Raw genomic sequence first — 12,912 nt, 5'->3', positions numbered from 1 at the left:
TCTTTTTTTCCCTTTTATCTTCTTGTAGTTTTGTTTATCTCCGAATATTCTATTCTCAGTCTCTTATTTTGTTGAATAAGTGTTCTTTGTTCTTTCATTAATGACATAATTTGACATATATAGAGAAAATAGAGAATATCTAGAGTAAATATCGAAATATCTGCCATTTCTATCCTGGTAATCATTTAACATCACCATAAAGAACAATAATTAGCATATTGGAATGAACAAAAATATCAACAATAATAATAAAAGAACATAATAAGCAAGTTTAGTTTTCTACTGTTGATACCACTATTTACAGGCAAAGGTTGTATTTAACACTGTAAAATTTTCGGATAAAAATTATTAAAAATATTTATAACTGCCCGTTATCATATCGTGCCATTAGATAATAGATAAATAAACATATTCAAGCGAAAAAATGTTTACAATGAGCTGACGTCACTACCTGATGTAACAACAGTTCATCGAGTTAGAATCTAGATTCTAACTCGATTCAACAGTTCATGTTAAAAAATTGCATCAACTTTTGATACCTAATTAAGGACGAGGAACCAACAACAACCGCTTGCGAAATAGTTGAATATGTACTCCAATGTGGCATGCGTTTGTGAAAGAACTAGTTACAGTTTTTAAATGAGAAAACATGTAAACATTAGGCACATAGAAAAAAAAACAATGGAAGTTAATGACTTCGATACAAATATCCTTCGAAGAAAAATTCATTCGTTTTATTTAAGGAAACAGTTTGCTATATTCGACAAAGGATATTTGACAAAAAAAAAATATTAAAGAAGATGACAATTTTGTTCATTTTGACCACCATAAAATCTGGAAATTATTTAAAGAAATTAGATTTTGCTATAAAGTAAAAAACAGAAATATTGAATGATACAGAAACATTTATTTGTTGGGACGACAATATTTAAAACCATCAAAAAATTTAGAAAAGTTAGAAGAAAACTGGATAAATAAACATCAAACTGTTGTTAACATAAAATATGGTCGGATAGAAATATTAGAAGTTATCCATAATCACTTCTAGAAGAATGTATCACGTTAAATAATTCTACAATAAAATTAGTAACCATATATTGTGGCAGTAAAGAGTTTCTGGGACAATGTTTTATTAGAGTTTATTTCGACTTACATCCATTAAAAATTACTACGAAAAAATTAATTGAAAATATTTTTAAATTTTTGAAGATTATTTATCTTAGGTATTTAATTTCCTATTAAATGATGCGTTCGCTCTCTTGGATAAGCCGACTATCATTTAAAATTCTTACATTATTAAAGAGCCTCAACACAAGATAGTACCTTCCTTCAAGGATTATAATTGAAACTGGAGTGTTAAGTTGTCAAGCAACAAAGGAAAAATCTAAATTTAAAAAACAGATTATGTATGAAATTACAACTGTTATACTACTTGTCAACTATAACTTAAGACTTGGTCTTTTTAATATTAGACTCGAATATTAGGCAGCAACAAAATTCATCATTATTACTCGTACTTCTTGATCGCTGAAAGATATTTCTTTTGCGTGTGTTAAAAGGGCTATTATACTAAACTCAGAGTCATCATAAGATACTGCTCAATAAGATACCATCTCTTTAAAATGGACAAAGTAGACAGAGCAACAAGCACATTCTACAAAAATTCAAGGAAAAATGGTAGATAAGTGTCCTGTCACTGCAAGATAATTGTTCGCCAACGCCATAAGTACCTGAAACGAGTCTTTTTAGAACCTGACCAGATAACTAATATTTCTCCTAAACGAATCTTTCTTAAGCTACGGTTTGTTCGAATAGTGCGCAGCGCACGGCATACACTTAATCTGTTGTACGCGACTCACGGCAGTTTTGGGTGAGTCGGTTTGTTAGATCTCGCGCTCAAAACAAGTTTAGAAATGAATTTCACGTTTGTCCTCTAGGTTGTACGTTTAGAAAAATGAATTTTCGCAAACTTAACGCAATAATTTTATTACTCCAGGAAGAGGAGGAAGAAGAAGAGTTGATAATGTGAAATCTAAATAAAAGAAATAAAAATGTAAACGTAAAAATGTTTTAATGTCGTAATACAGAAGGTGCTTTTAAATTAACAGTCGAAAGAAGATTGTTTCAAAATGAGGAAAAATTTCGAGAATATTCTAGACTTTCCAGAGATTTATTTGAAACTGTCTTACAATTTATAAGCGATGATGTTACTAAAAAAAACCCTACAATAGAAGACATCACTTACCTATTACAATAATAATAACTATATAAAAATTATAAGGTCGGTATAGACGTGTACGATGTGAGCTCAGCTGAACGTTTGCGTCCAACTCAAATCGCAATTCATTCCAGCGCACACCGTCGACGTACACGTTATCATAGAGAAACATTCCTTTGATTTTGACGAACGTGCGCGGCGTTCGAACGACTGTGAGTTATGCGTCGCTCACTGTTCTAACAAACCATAGCTTTAGAAGCATCAGTACGTTAGATTAAGCATAGATGTAGATTATACACTAAGTATATCGAGTCTCATTCTAATCTTTCGACGTTGGTCTTGTACATTGTAACTACTCTATTCCAGAATCCTAGGTTTGTATTGCATGTTGGGTATCTAATAATAAAGGTATAATAGGTAATAATTGAGCAAACAGTTATAATTATTAATGACTATTTCGAGACAAATAATGCTTCACTCTTAGATCTGAACACCATAGATCCTTAAATATGTAAATGCAGAGACCTTAAACTGTTTTTCTTGAAAGAGGTGTGTTAAAAGCAGTTTTTAGTGTTTTATTTAATTAAAATCTATTATTTTGCTTACCTTGTCTCCGCTTTCCTATCTATGATCAGATCTGTCTTGTTTCCATATATCCTGACGAGGACTATTTCTTCATCATCCGCTTCTTCGGGTTTGCATCCTACCAGCTTATTGGTTATCCCATCTGTCAACAGCTACATATTCATCTTTTATTCTTAAACAATTAACCGTAAATATTTTCTATCTTCGTTCTATCTAATGCACTAACGATTTATGAGTGAATATTAAGAGTGAAATATGACAACTCCATAGCAGTAACAAATTATATTAGTAATTTTATTATTCTATTAGGGAATTCCATCAATTCAATTCTCAGTTACCAAAATATCAATCTAGCTGTTATAAAATTAATTTAAAGTACATTTTACAAACGTTTGACGCTATACACATTGACTTGACCAAAGCTCCGATGATGGCTAAAAACAAATATCTTTATTTTCCCGTTTTTTAAATTAATATTGATAAATAATTTACGGAGATATTTGCAAAAAAGCAATTTTTTTGCACTAGCTTAAAAGTTTTATTAATTTTTATATTAATAAAATAAAATGTTATTAATACATTTGAACATCGAGGAATTACCGCCTTTTAAATTTGTTCGAAATTTCCCCCGATCGGTCAAATATTTTAAAAGTTATTTAATTTGTTTATCCCTAAGGCTAAATATTTAAACTATTGAACTTGCTCTATTAATAATGCTAGACACATTTAGCAAATTTCATAGGATTCTTTAAGCCTTAAACTATCTCAGAAGTTAAACGTTTGAAAAAGGGGTATGTATGTTTTTTTACTTATAAACAATTGTAATAACTTCTATATTTTTCAAGCTACAGACTCGTACGTACAACCAGTGGATAGCTGGTAAAAAAACCCACATTAAAAAAACCTTCTATGACCAATAGGAACGAAGTTAGGGACTATTTTAACAAAAATCATATCTCAATTGTTTATAAACATTAAGAAGTAGAATTTGCACAAATTTTGAATGAAAATCGAAACTTTATATTGAAACTTATAGCTATAAAATTCATCCAATTTTTCGAAACTTTCACCGATTGTATTGCGCTTCGGTATGTGTGGTTTATTAAAATATAGTCAATTTGGTTTCTAACGATTTTATCGACCTTGTCAGCTGGCGATTTCCAAGTGTAAAGGCGTCGTTTAGGCAGTTTGAAGAAAGTATGCATTATCGCAAGATTATGTTCTAGGCAGAATTCTATAAGGTGTTCTCCTCTTTCATTTTAAACACCGATTCCATACGGTCCTACAGTAGACTCACATCCTCTATCTCCAACTTTGCCGTTAAAATCACCCATGACTACTGTTATATCTCTAGATGTTGTATTTTGTAGGGTTTTTTGAAGGTCATCAAATTCTTTCCGATATTGGTATAAAGCCTACAACTGATTTTGCAACTTTTTTACTGACATTAATTGCTACTCCATACCGGTGTTGGCTGTCGGTACTACTAGAGTAGAAAAGTCGACCATTGGTTGTTTTTAGTTCGCCGGAGTCGAGCCATCTTGTGTCACTTATTTCCAATATGTCGATCTTAAGTAGCATCATTTCTTGTTCTATGTTCCTTAGTTTACCAGGCTCATACATGCATCTAATATTCCATGTCGCTATTTTAAAAATTGAATTTTGTATTTTTAGTACGCAGGGAATACGTTGGTTAACGACCTGAGGAGCCCTGTCATCATTGTTATTTCTCCCCCTGCCGAATCTTGGGATCCGAGAACCATGATTAGTATGGTGATGCTTTAGTACGGTGATGCTTGTCACTTACTGCCATGACGATTTCTAGGGGTACTCTACGAGTCTTTAATGCAGTGGTTCCCCGTTGCCTTCTGCATCTTTATGCCGTTGACCATTCCTTGGTTCATCCGCCTTCGAGATAGATTTCTCTATATTAGGACAAAAGAGTGCCGTTACATTTACCAGCTCCTCCACCCGAAACCGTTGGCCAGTATTTGACTTGATTCTATATCAAACCTAAAATCGAGGGTTGCCACTTACGCCATCCGCACCGTACCAAAGTTTTGCTTCTCCGCCGTGGCTGCCGTTGAAATAAAAGGCAGAATTTATAAAAGAGTCATCAGACCAATAATGATATACGCAACAGAAACACGACCCGACACGGAAAGAACAAAAAGAATGCTAAAAGATGTAAAAAAGAGGGACATCGAAAACTAAGTAAGCAAGAGAGAGTAGAATGAAACGATCATATAAGCCCAATGGCAAAAAATAGATAGTAAATATGGATAGAGATGGTGCTCCAATAAGAAGCCGATCAGTTTGAAGAACACGAAAACGATGGAATGACAACTTACTGGAGGCACGTTGCCTACATAAGTCTTCACGAAAAGAAGAAGAAAGCAACATTAAAACGTTTAATTAAAATATGTTTGCATCAGTTACAGGAATCAAAAAAAAACTAACAATGTCTATCTACTAACATTTTTACGGCAGTGCTTTTTGCAAAATCCATTGGTAATTGCAATAATTTGAGATAATTTCAAAGAAGTCACAGAGATCAGGCGTTCCCAACGTCATTTATAGGAAAGACTTAAACTGTGACAGCTAAAATGTCCCCTGAAAACAATATACATTTTCCAATATTTTATTAAAATAAATTGTTTATTAAATTACCTATATTTAGAATATTGATTATTTTGGTCGTGATGGTTATTTATAATATAAAATGACGTGACTGGCACAAATTAGATTAAGGATCTAATAAATTGCAAGAAAACATCCAGTAATAAAATTTTATTAGAAAATATTGTGTATAGATTAAATTAAAATAGCATTTATTTTTAGTTTTAGATTTAAGTTGTCACAAAATGGCTACTAACAATAATAGGGTACAGACAATCCGAAAATACGGCCCATTTGCTATATTAACAAACTGGGAAGATAATATAATATAATATTAAGAGGATAAAAGAGATAGAGATGTTGAAGATGGTAATAGATATCAAGAAGAAAATGCAAAGACAATAACATACAAAGGACAAAACTAGAGGAGGCCTCAGCATTTGTATACCTAGGAAGTATATTTTCAAATGATGGAAAATTCGATTTAAAGATGGCTGATAAACAGAAGAAAACAAAAAAAAACCTTCTACTATATACGAAAAGAAGGAAATAAACAACAAAACTAAACTATTAGTAGATGAAACGATTAACATGCCTATAGTAACATATATATACTACAAATGAAAGCTAGGTAGGGTATAAGAAAGAGTATTGCAAAAAAAAGGAAAGTAAAATAAACGCTATTAAAATGAAAGTATTGAGGAAAATAACACAACAGAAGGAAAGATGGACTCAAAAATGATCGAAAAAGAAACCAACTATAGCAAGATTCTTCTTGCCGTCAGATATTTCATACATAAAAAATACTGTTATTTTATACGGTTTTCTACAATAAAACCGTTTTTTGTGTTTTTTCCTTTCATTGGGTTTTGCAACTAATAGGACATAATTATAACCTGGAGGGACATGTATGTCCCATGGTGATATTAATGAAAATATAGGTCAATAAATTTAAAAAATGGTACAAATCGTATAAAAATATTATTTAGAGCCTAAATAACCCAAAAAAATCCAAGTTGATAAAAACTAAAAAATCGAGGCGAAAGGGACAAAGTTATAAAAGCAGATAGAACACATCAAAAAAATCCTTGTGGGACACCCTAGCGGGTAAAAGGTGTTAACAGAAGGAGAAGAAAAACTAAGCTTAAAGAAGTTGGGCACATATTCACCGTTAGCTTATTGACTAAAGTGCTTCAAAGAAATACTACTACTACTAAGGATTTCCACAGTTTTCACTGTCTTCCTTCACTCAACCGTTTTCTCCAATTTTTCCTGTTTAGCCAGTCCCCTTCCTGTAGGTTTCTTCTACTCATTGCTTCGTCCACTTCATCTCTAAAAGATCTTCGGGGTCTACCTCTCTTTCTTCTTCCAATCGGGCTCCATTCTGTGATTTTGTTTATCCAGCGTCCTCTGTCCGCTCTTCTGACGTGGCCGTACCAGGATAGTCTCTTCTCCTCTATATAGTCGATTATGTCTGATTGCACTCCCATTCTCCGCTTAATCTCTGCGTTTTCAATTCTGTCTCTTTTTGTAAGTCTACAGCTTCTCCTCAGGAACTCCATTTCTACTGCTCTTATTCTACCTCTATTTCTCTTGTTTATTGTCCAGTTTTCGGACCCATATGTCAGGATACTTCTTGTCAGGGTGTTATATATTATCTTTTTTGTCTTTATCGTAATGTTCTTATCCCACAACACTGAGTTTAGTTGTCTTATACAGTTTCTTGTTTGTCTCAGTCTGTTGTTTATATCTTCTTCTGTTGTTCCCTGGTTCGATATTATGGTTCCTAAATACTTGAATTTATCTGTTCCATTTATTTGTCTTCCCTCGTCTATCTCTAGGTTTCTCATATCCTTGTTTTCTGTTGTTAGGTATTCGGTTTTCTCTAAGTTTATTTCCATTCCGTTGTTTTTATATTCTTCTTCTAGTTTTCTGAGCATAAAGCTGAGATCTTCTTCATCTTGTGCGATGACTACTTGATCGTCGGCAAAACTTAAGGTGTATAGGTATTCGTCTCTTACTGGTATGCCCATTCCTTCGCACTTTCTCCTCCATGGTTTGAGTGTCTTTTCCAAGAATATTTTAAATAGAGTAGGGGACGTAGCACAGCCTTGTAGAAGTCCTTTTGTCGTCTTAAATGGATTGTAGGCTTTATTTCCACATTTAATAGCTACTTTGTTTTCTTTGTATAGTGCTTTAACTGCTTTTATTAGTGTTTGTCGGACTCCGAGATCATTCATTGCTTCCCATAATTTGACTCTAGGTATTGAGTCATATGCTTTCTTTAGATCAACAAAGGCCAGATGGACCGGTCTACCTTTTGCCATTTTCTTCTCTATCAGTTGTTCTAATGTGTACGTATGATCTAGGCATGATTTTCCTACTGTGAACCCTGCTTGGTCTTCTCCAATTTTTCCTATTATTTCAGTTTCTAGTTTTTCTTTAATAATTTTCCCGTAAAGTCTACCTACCGACGATATTATACTAATTCCTCTATAGTTTTCACATTTTTTCCTGTTTCCTTTCTTATGTATGGATGTGATGTATGCTTGTGTCCATTCCGAAGTGAATGTGAAGTCCTATGCTTCAAAGAAATACTTGAATAATTCAACAACTTCTAACATTTCATATTTACATGATTATATATTGTTATATAAAGTATACTATGCGGTCCATATATATGGGATAAATTCATCTTTAACGTTATTATGTACTATGTGAAAAAAACCTGAAACAGGTCAATTTTTATTTTTAAATTGACAATTTACAGTATGAAAATATTATTCCCCTCCAGCAACCCCCTGTGAATTATTTCAAAAATTTTAAATAATAAAGGAAGTCGTGTGGCACCTTGTTAGAAAGAGATTTTAGTCCTCTGTTCAGCAATATAAAGTTTTCTGAGTTTGTGCAATCATAACTGAGAAAATTGATTTTTACAATTAAATTAAATGTTCAACTTGATCACCATTATTCACTTCTTAACAATAACCGAGGCGATTTTGGAATTCTCGTACCTACATCATTTTGTACGAGTATGACCTCGGGGGTAATTTTGTTAATTTCTTCCGTTATCCTTTTAAATCAGCAATATTGCCTGGTCTGTTAAAATATACTTTAGAAATAATCAGGTATTTTCGTATCTGTTCTGCTAAACATTAGGGAAAAACTTTGAAGATAATAAAATATTAGTCAAAAAGCCAAATAAACGATTAATATGAATCTAGTAGGCTGCTGTCATTTAGGTATTTAAAGTTAGTAGAAGAGGTCAGTATAATATTTGTGCGCGTTGTTAAATTTAATTATGGCTTATTTGTCTGAGACTCAAAGAATAGACATTTTATTTTGGTTGTGGTAATAAAACAAGAACTCAAAAGGAGGTTTGTGAAATGTTTTGTGAAATAAATACCCTGGTCAACAAGTTTCGCAGTCGACGGTTAGCAAAATTGACAAGAAGTTTCGTTATACTGGACATGTAAAAAATATTGAAAAACCGGGTAGAAATGTTAAATTTACTGATGAAAAAAAGTTAGATGTACTTCTAGAGATTGAGGAAAAGACGCATAGACAACTCGAGAACTTGCCGCCGTCAATGATGTAAGTAAATCAGCTATTTTGAGAGTTTTGCATAAAGAAGAATACCACCCTTACAAAATTCAGTTAGTTCAGAAATTAAATGAAGATGATCCTGATAGAAGGCAAGAATTCTGTAAAATGATGATAGACAGAATGAACGCAGATGTGCAGTTCATAAACAAAACAGTTTTTCTGATGAAGCGACGTTCCATTTAAACGGAACGGTTAACAAACAGAACTGTAGATATTGGAGCAGAGAAAATCGTCACTGGGTGTGTGAGACTCATACGCAATATCCTAAAAAAGTTAACGTCTGGGCTGGTATCATTAACAATAAAATTATTGGTCCTTATTTTTTTGAGGGCACAGTTGATGGTGAGGTTTTTGATTTGATGGGATTTTTTAATTAACTTCTTAGTGCCTAAATTACGAAGATTTTTTCCTGATGTTAATCGTTCAAATGAGATAGATTGATCTATTTACTGCCAACAAGACGGAGCTCCACTGCATTTTGCACGTGTAGTTAAAAATTATTTAAACGAGGTTTTTCCCAATAGGTGGATTGAAAGACGTGGAACGATCGAATGGCCGACTAGATCCCTCGATTTGACTCTTCTCAATGACTTCTTATGGGGTTATTTAAAATCTAAAGTATATTTTTTAATAGACCAAACAGTATTGCTGATTTAAAAGTTAGGATAACGGAAAAAAATTAACAAAACAACCCCCGAGGTCGTACAAAATGTTGAACGAGAATTCCAAAATCGCCTCGGTTATTGTCAAAAAGTGAATGGTGGTCATTTTGAACATTTAATTTAATTGTAAAGTACATTTAAAAATGCATTCTAAATATTATGTGACACAATCACTTGATTCCGTGTATCTCCTTGTGCAAATTTCTGACCATTTTTCAGTGATGTATGTCATAAATGTCATGACAGACCTTCTTAGAGATTTATATATGCGCGTTTTCTTTCCTAAGTTTACATGTGTGTTTCACCATATTGTATCGTTAAGGCCTTCTGTTGTTCGTTTGCTTTCGCTACTTGTCACTTAATGAATTAATTCCGAGTTATTAAACTTCATTACTTATTCTACCATTTTATTTTATACCTCCAATTTGCACATTACTGGTTCTTTTGATATTACCTTTTTGTTGCGATATTTTCATATTGAACTCCATAGATTTCATATTAAGATTATGTAGTATTATCTATAAGTTGTTTTCGTTATCCGCTATCACGACTGCGCCATTTATATAACATATTATTTTTATTTTTTATTCGATATACTCGGAATCTTCTGAAAAATAACACACGGAGACACTGAATGTAGTAATCTACATATTTATCTGTTTATGTAGTCCAGAATATCCAAAATTTTATATGTTGGCCTTACGTTTTCTAATTGTTTATAATTTAGTGTAATCAGGTTGTCTTTTTTGGACTAATCAATGTATGGTCTTGCTTGATCAAATTCACCTGCTTATAGGCTATTGATTATGTCAAAAAAAAAGGGCTAAAAGGAACTACATCGTTAAAGAAGTTTTATTCTTTCATGTAGTCAATGGACTTCCATTGTTACGTGAGCAGTGCCAAGAACTAGAAGAATTTAAGAACTTAAAATTTAGAACAAGCAAAACTGTAGTTGCCAGAATGATTTCCAATCTCTGAATATTATGTGACATTATTATCTTCACTCAACCTAAAGTTTTGTGATAGAAACATTATCAAAATTTTACATCTTAAACATCAATTTTCACAGTTAGTATTGCACGAAACTTTAAAAATTTTAAATTGCTGAACAGAGGACTAAAATCCCTGTATAACAAGGTGCCATACGACCCCCTTTGTTATTTAAAATTTTCGAGGGGGTGCTTATAATTCAAAGGGGGTGCTGGAGGGGTATAATATTTTCATACTGTAAATTGTCAATTTAAGAATAAAAATCAACCTATTTCAGGTTTTTTTCACATAGTACATAATAACGCTAAAAATGAATTTATTCCATACATCTGGACCGCATGGTATAATTATATAAAGTACGTAATTAATTTTACGTAGTCACATAATTTTTAATACACAACATTTTTAATCATGCTATTCTTTGGGTATTTCCATTTATTACTAGGTGTCGTGTAATCCATAAAAGTAGAAAACACATTTATCTATCTTAACCTATCTTTATATACCTGGAGATTGTCTATAGTTTATTTTTATGCTCTTTTACCTATTGATGATGCTTTTGTGCTAATGAACTTCCTGAACTTTAGCACAAGAGCATCAGTTTAAAAAGTCTAGGGGCAAAGAAAGGTTTCGTGGCCAATTGAGGTCCATGAGATTTTTCAACTGATTTTTAAGTGTTTTGACCCTCTGAATCCGAATTTTCAACATGCCAACCCGAATTTTTGGCCAAGAATGTTTTATTAGCAATTTAATTGCTTAAATGATTATAACTAATAAACTAATAAAGATATAAGCTTTTTCAAATCATGTTTTGTTCCTTAAAAAAAACAAACCAAACAAACTTTTTATAGCAGGCATACTGCCTGTTTTTTTTTCAAGATTACCTTATATTCTATTGAAATATTTTCATTACATGTTTTTATAGATCAATTTATGCTTCTTCTTTTAATTGACAACGTATCTCGGTTTATTCTAACTATTCTATTTTCGGCCATTTTGCTCTTTGACTATTTAATTCTTTCTGTCAAAATTGCAGCCATACAGTTATATTGTCTGTCCTGTACGTGTTTCTGATCGTTGTTGCCAACATAAATAATTGTAATTTTTGCATAGAAAAACAAGACATGATATTAACAAGATGATATTCAACTGAGGTTAAGGTAGAACATTGAAATCATTACCGTAAATTGCTGTATTGTAGGTGAAGGTAAATGCTCGGGGCCAAAACCTAATAATATTTTAATACATTACTTTTTAGTTTTTTTTTAGATAGATTACTTACATTAGAAACTATATCATGAACATTATTATTTATTTTTGTGATATCGCATTAGCAATATTAAAAATTACAATACAGTGGTTGTTTTCCAAAATATAAGGATCATATTGTGCACTGCTTAGTAAGTCATTTTAAATGCACAAACATTAACCTGCAAACATTTGTTAAACAAAGTATTCGATTCTACAAAAAATATTGTGATATGTTTGAATCTCCTGATTTTAATTTCAAGAACTTTGCAAATATGACCACTATTTATACTCAGTTTGAAAATTATTGACAGCAGCATTTTTGTGATACTCAAGCAGCAGCTCATTTACATTTTGTTTGATAAAATGCTGAAATGGCTATCACTGAGAAAAGAATAATTTTAAAAGCAGATTTACATAAAATACAAATATTTATGGCATCTGCAGATATTTTATCTTTTTATACAACCAGAAAACTTGATTACTCAATGATTGCACATTTTAACTTTGCAATAAATGATCTACTTCGGACACGTGTTGATTTCAAAAACAAAACATTACCAGTAATGAAATAAGAGTAGTATACAATGATAAATTGTAAATAAATATTATTCCAGAATGTAGAAAAATTACTGTTTGATGATGATTAAGAAACTCTGCATCCAAAACAAACTAAAGTATCTAATGAATCGGAATATATAGTTAATGAGTAAGTCAAAAATTATGAGAAAGAAGTAATTGCTTTATAACTTCACTGTTGCATTTTATCTAATTAATTGTAAATTAGATCAAGCGATAAATAGGGAAAAATCCGCTTATTGCTGCTCCCTAGTCCGTATGAGGAAGGAAGAGGGTAAACAGCTAGCGTATGGGACTTGATAATAGTATTCATGCCAAGTGGGTGCTGTCAATAAAAGTCAATTAAAGCCCAAATTTACACTAGCAAATTCTACCCACAAAAAGGTAGGTGAAGGCGAGTATCCA

General features: G+C 32.1%; 1 protein-coding gene across 3 annotated transcripts in view; it reads right to left on the bottom strand.

The window, feature by feature from the left end:
- eas (ethanolamine kinase 1) overlaps nt 1–12,912 on the bottom strand; it is a 129,302-nt gene that overhangs the window by 34,163 nt on the left and 82,227 nt on the right. For all 3 annotated transcript variants that reach the window (XM_072534571.1, XM_072534570.1, XM_072534569.1), the window contains exon 3: nt 2,825–2,955. In XM_072534571.1, the coding sequence (XP_072390672.1) occupies nt 2,825–2,955 (131 nt within the window). The remainder of the gene's footprint in view (nt 1–2,824; nt 2,956–12,912) is intronic.

The sequence above is a fragment of the Diabrotica undecimpunctata genome, chromosome 6 (genome assembly GCF_040954645.1).
Source record: "Diabrotica undecimpunctata isolate CICGRU chromosome 6, icDiaUnde3, whole genome shotgun sequence".
Classification (NCBI taxonomy): Eukaryota; Metazoa; Arthropoda; class Insecta; order Coleoptera; family Chrysomelidae; genus Diabrotica; species Diabrotica undecimpunctata.
The sequence above is the reverse complement of the archived record's forward strand: the minus strand, read 5'-3'. Positions and strand labels throughout refer to the sequence as shown.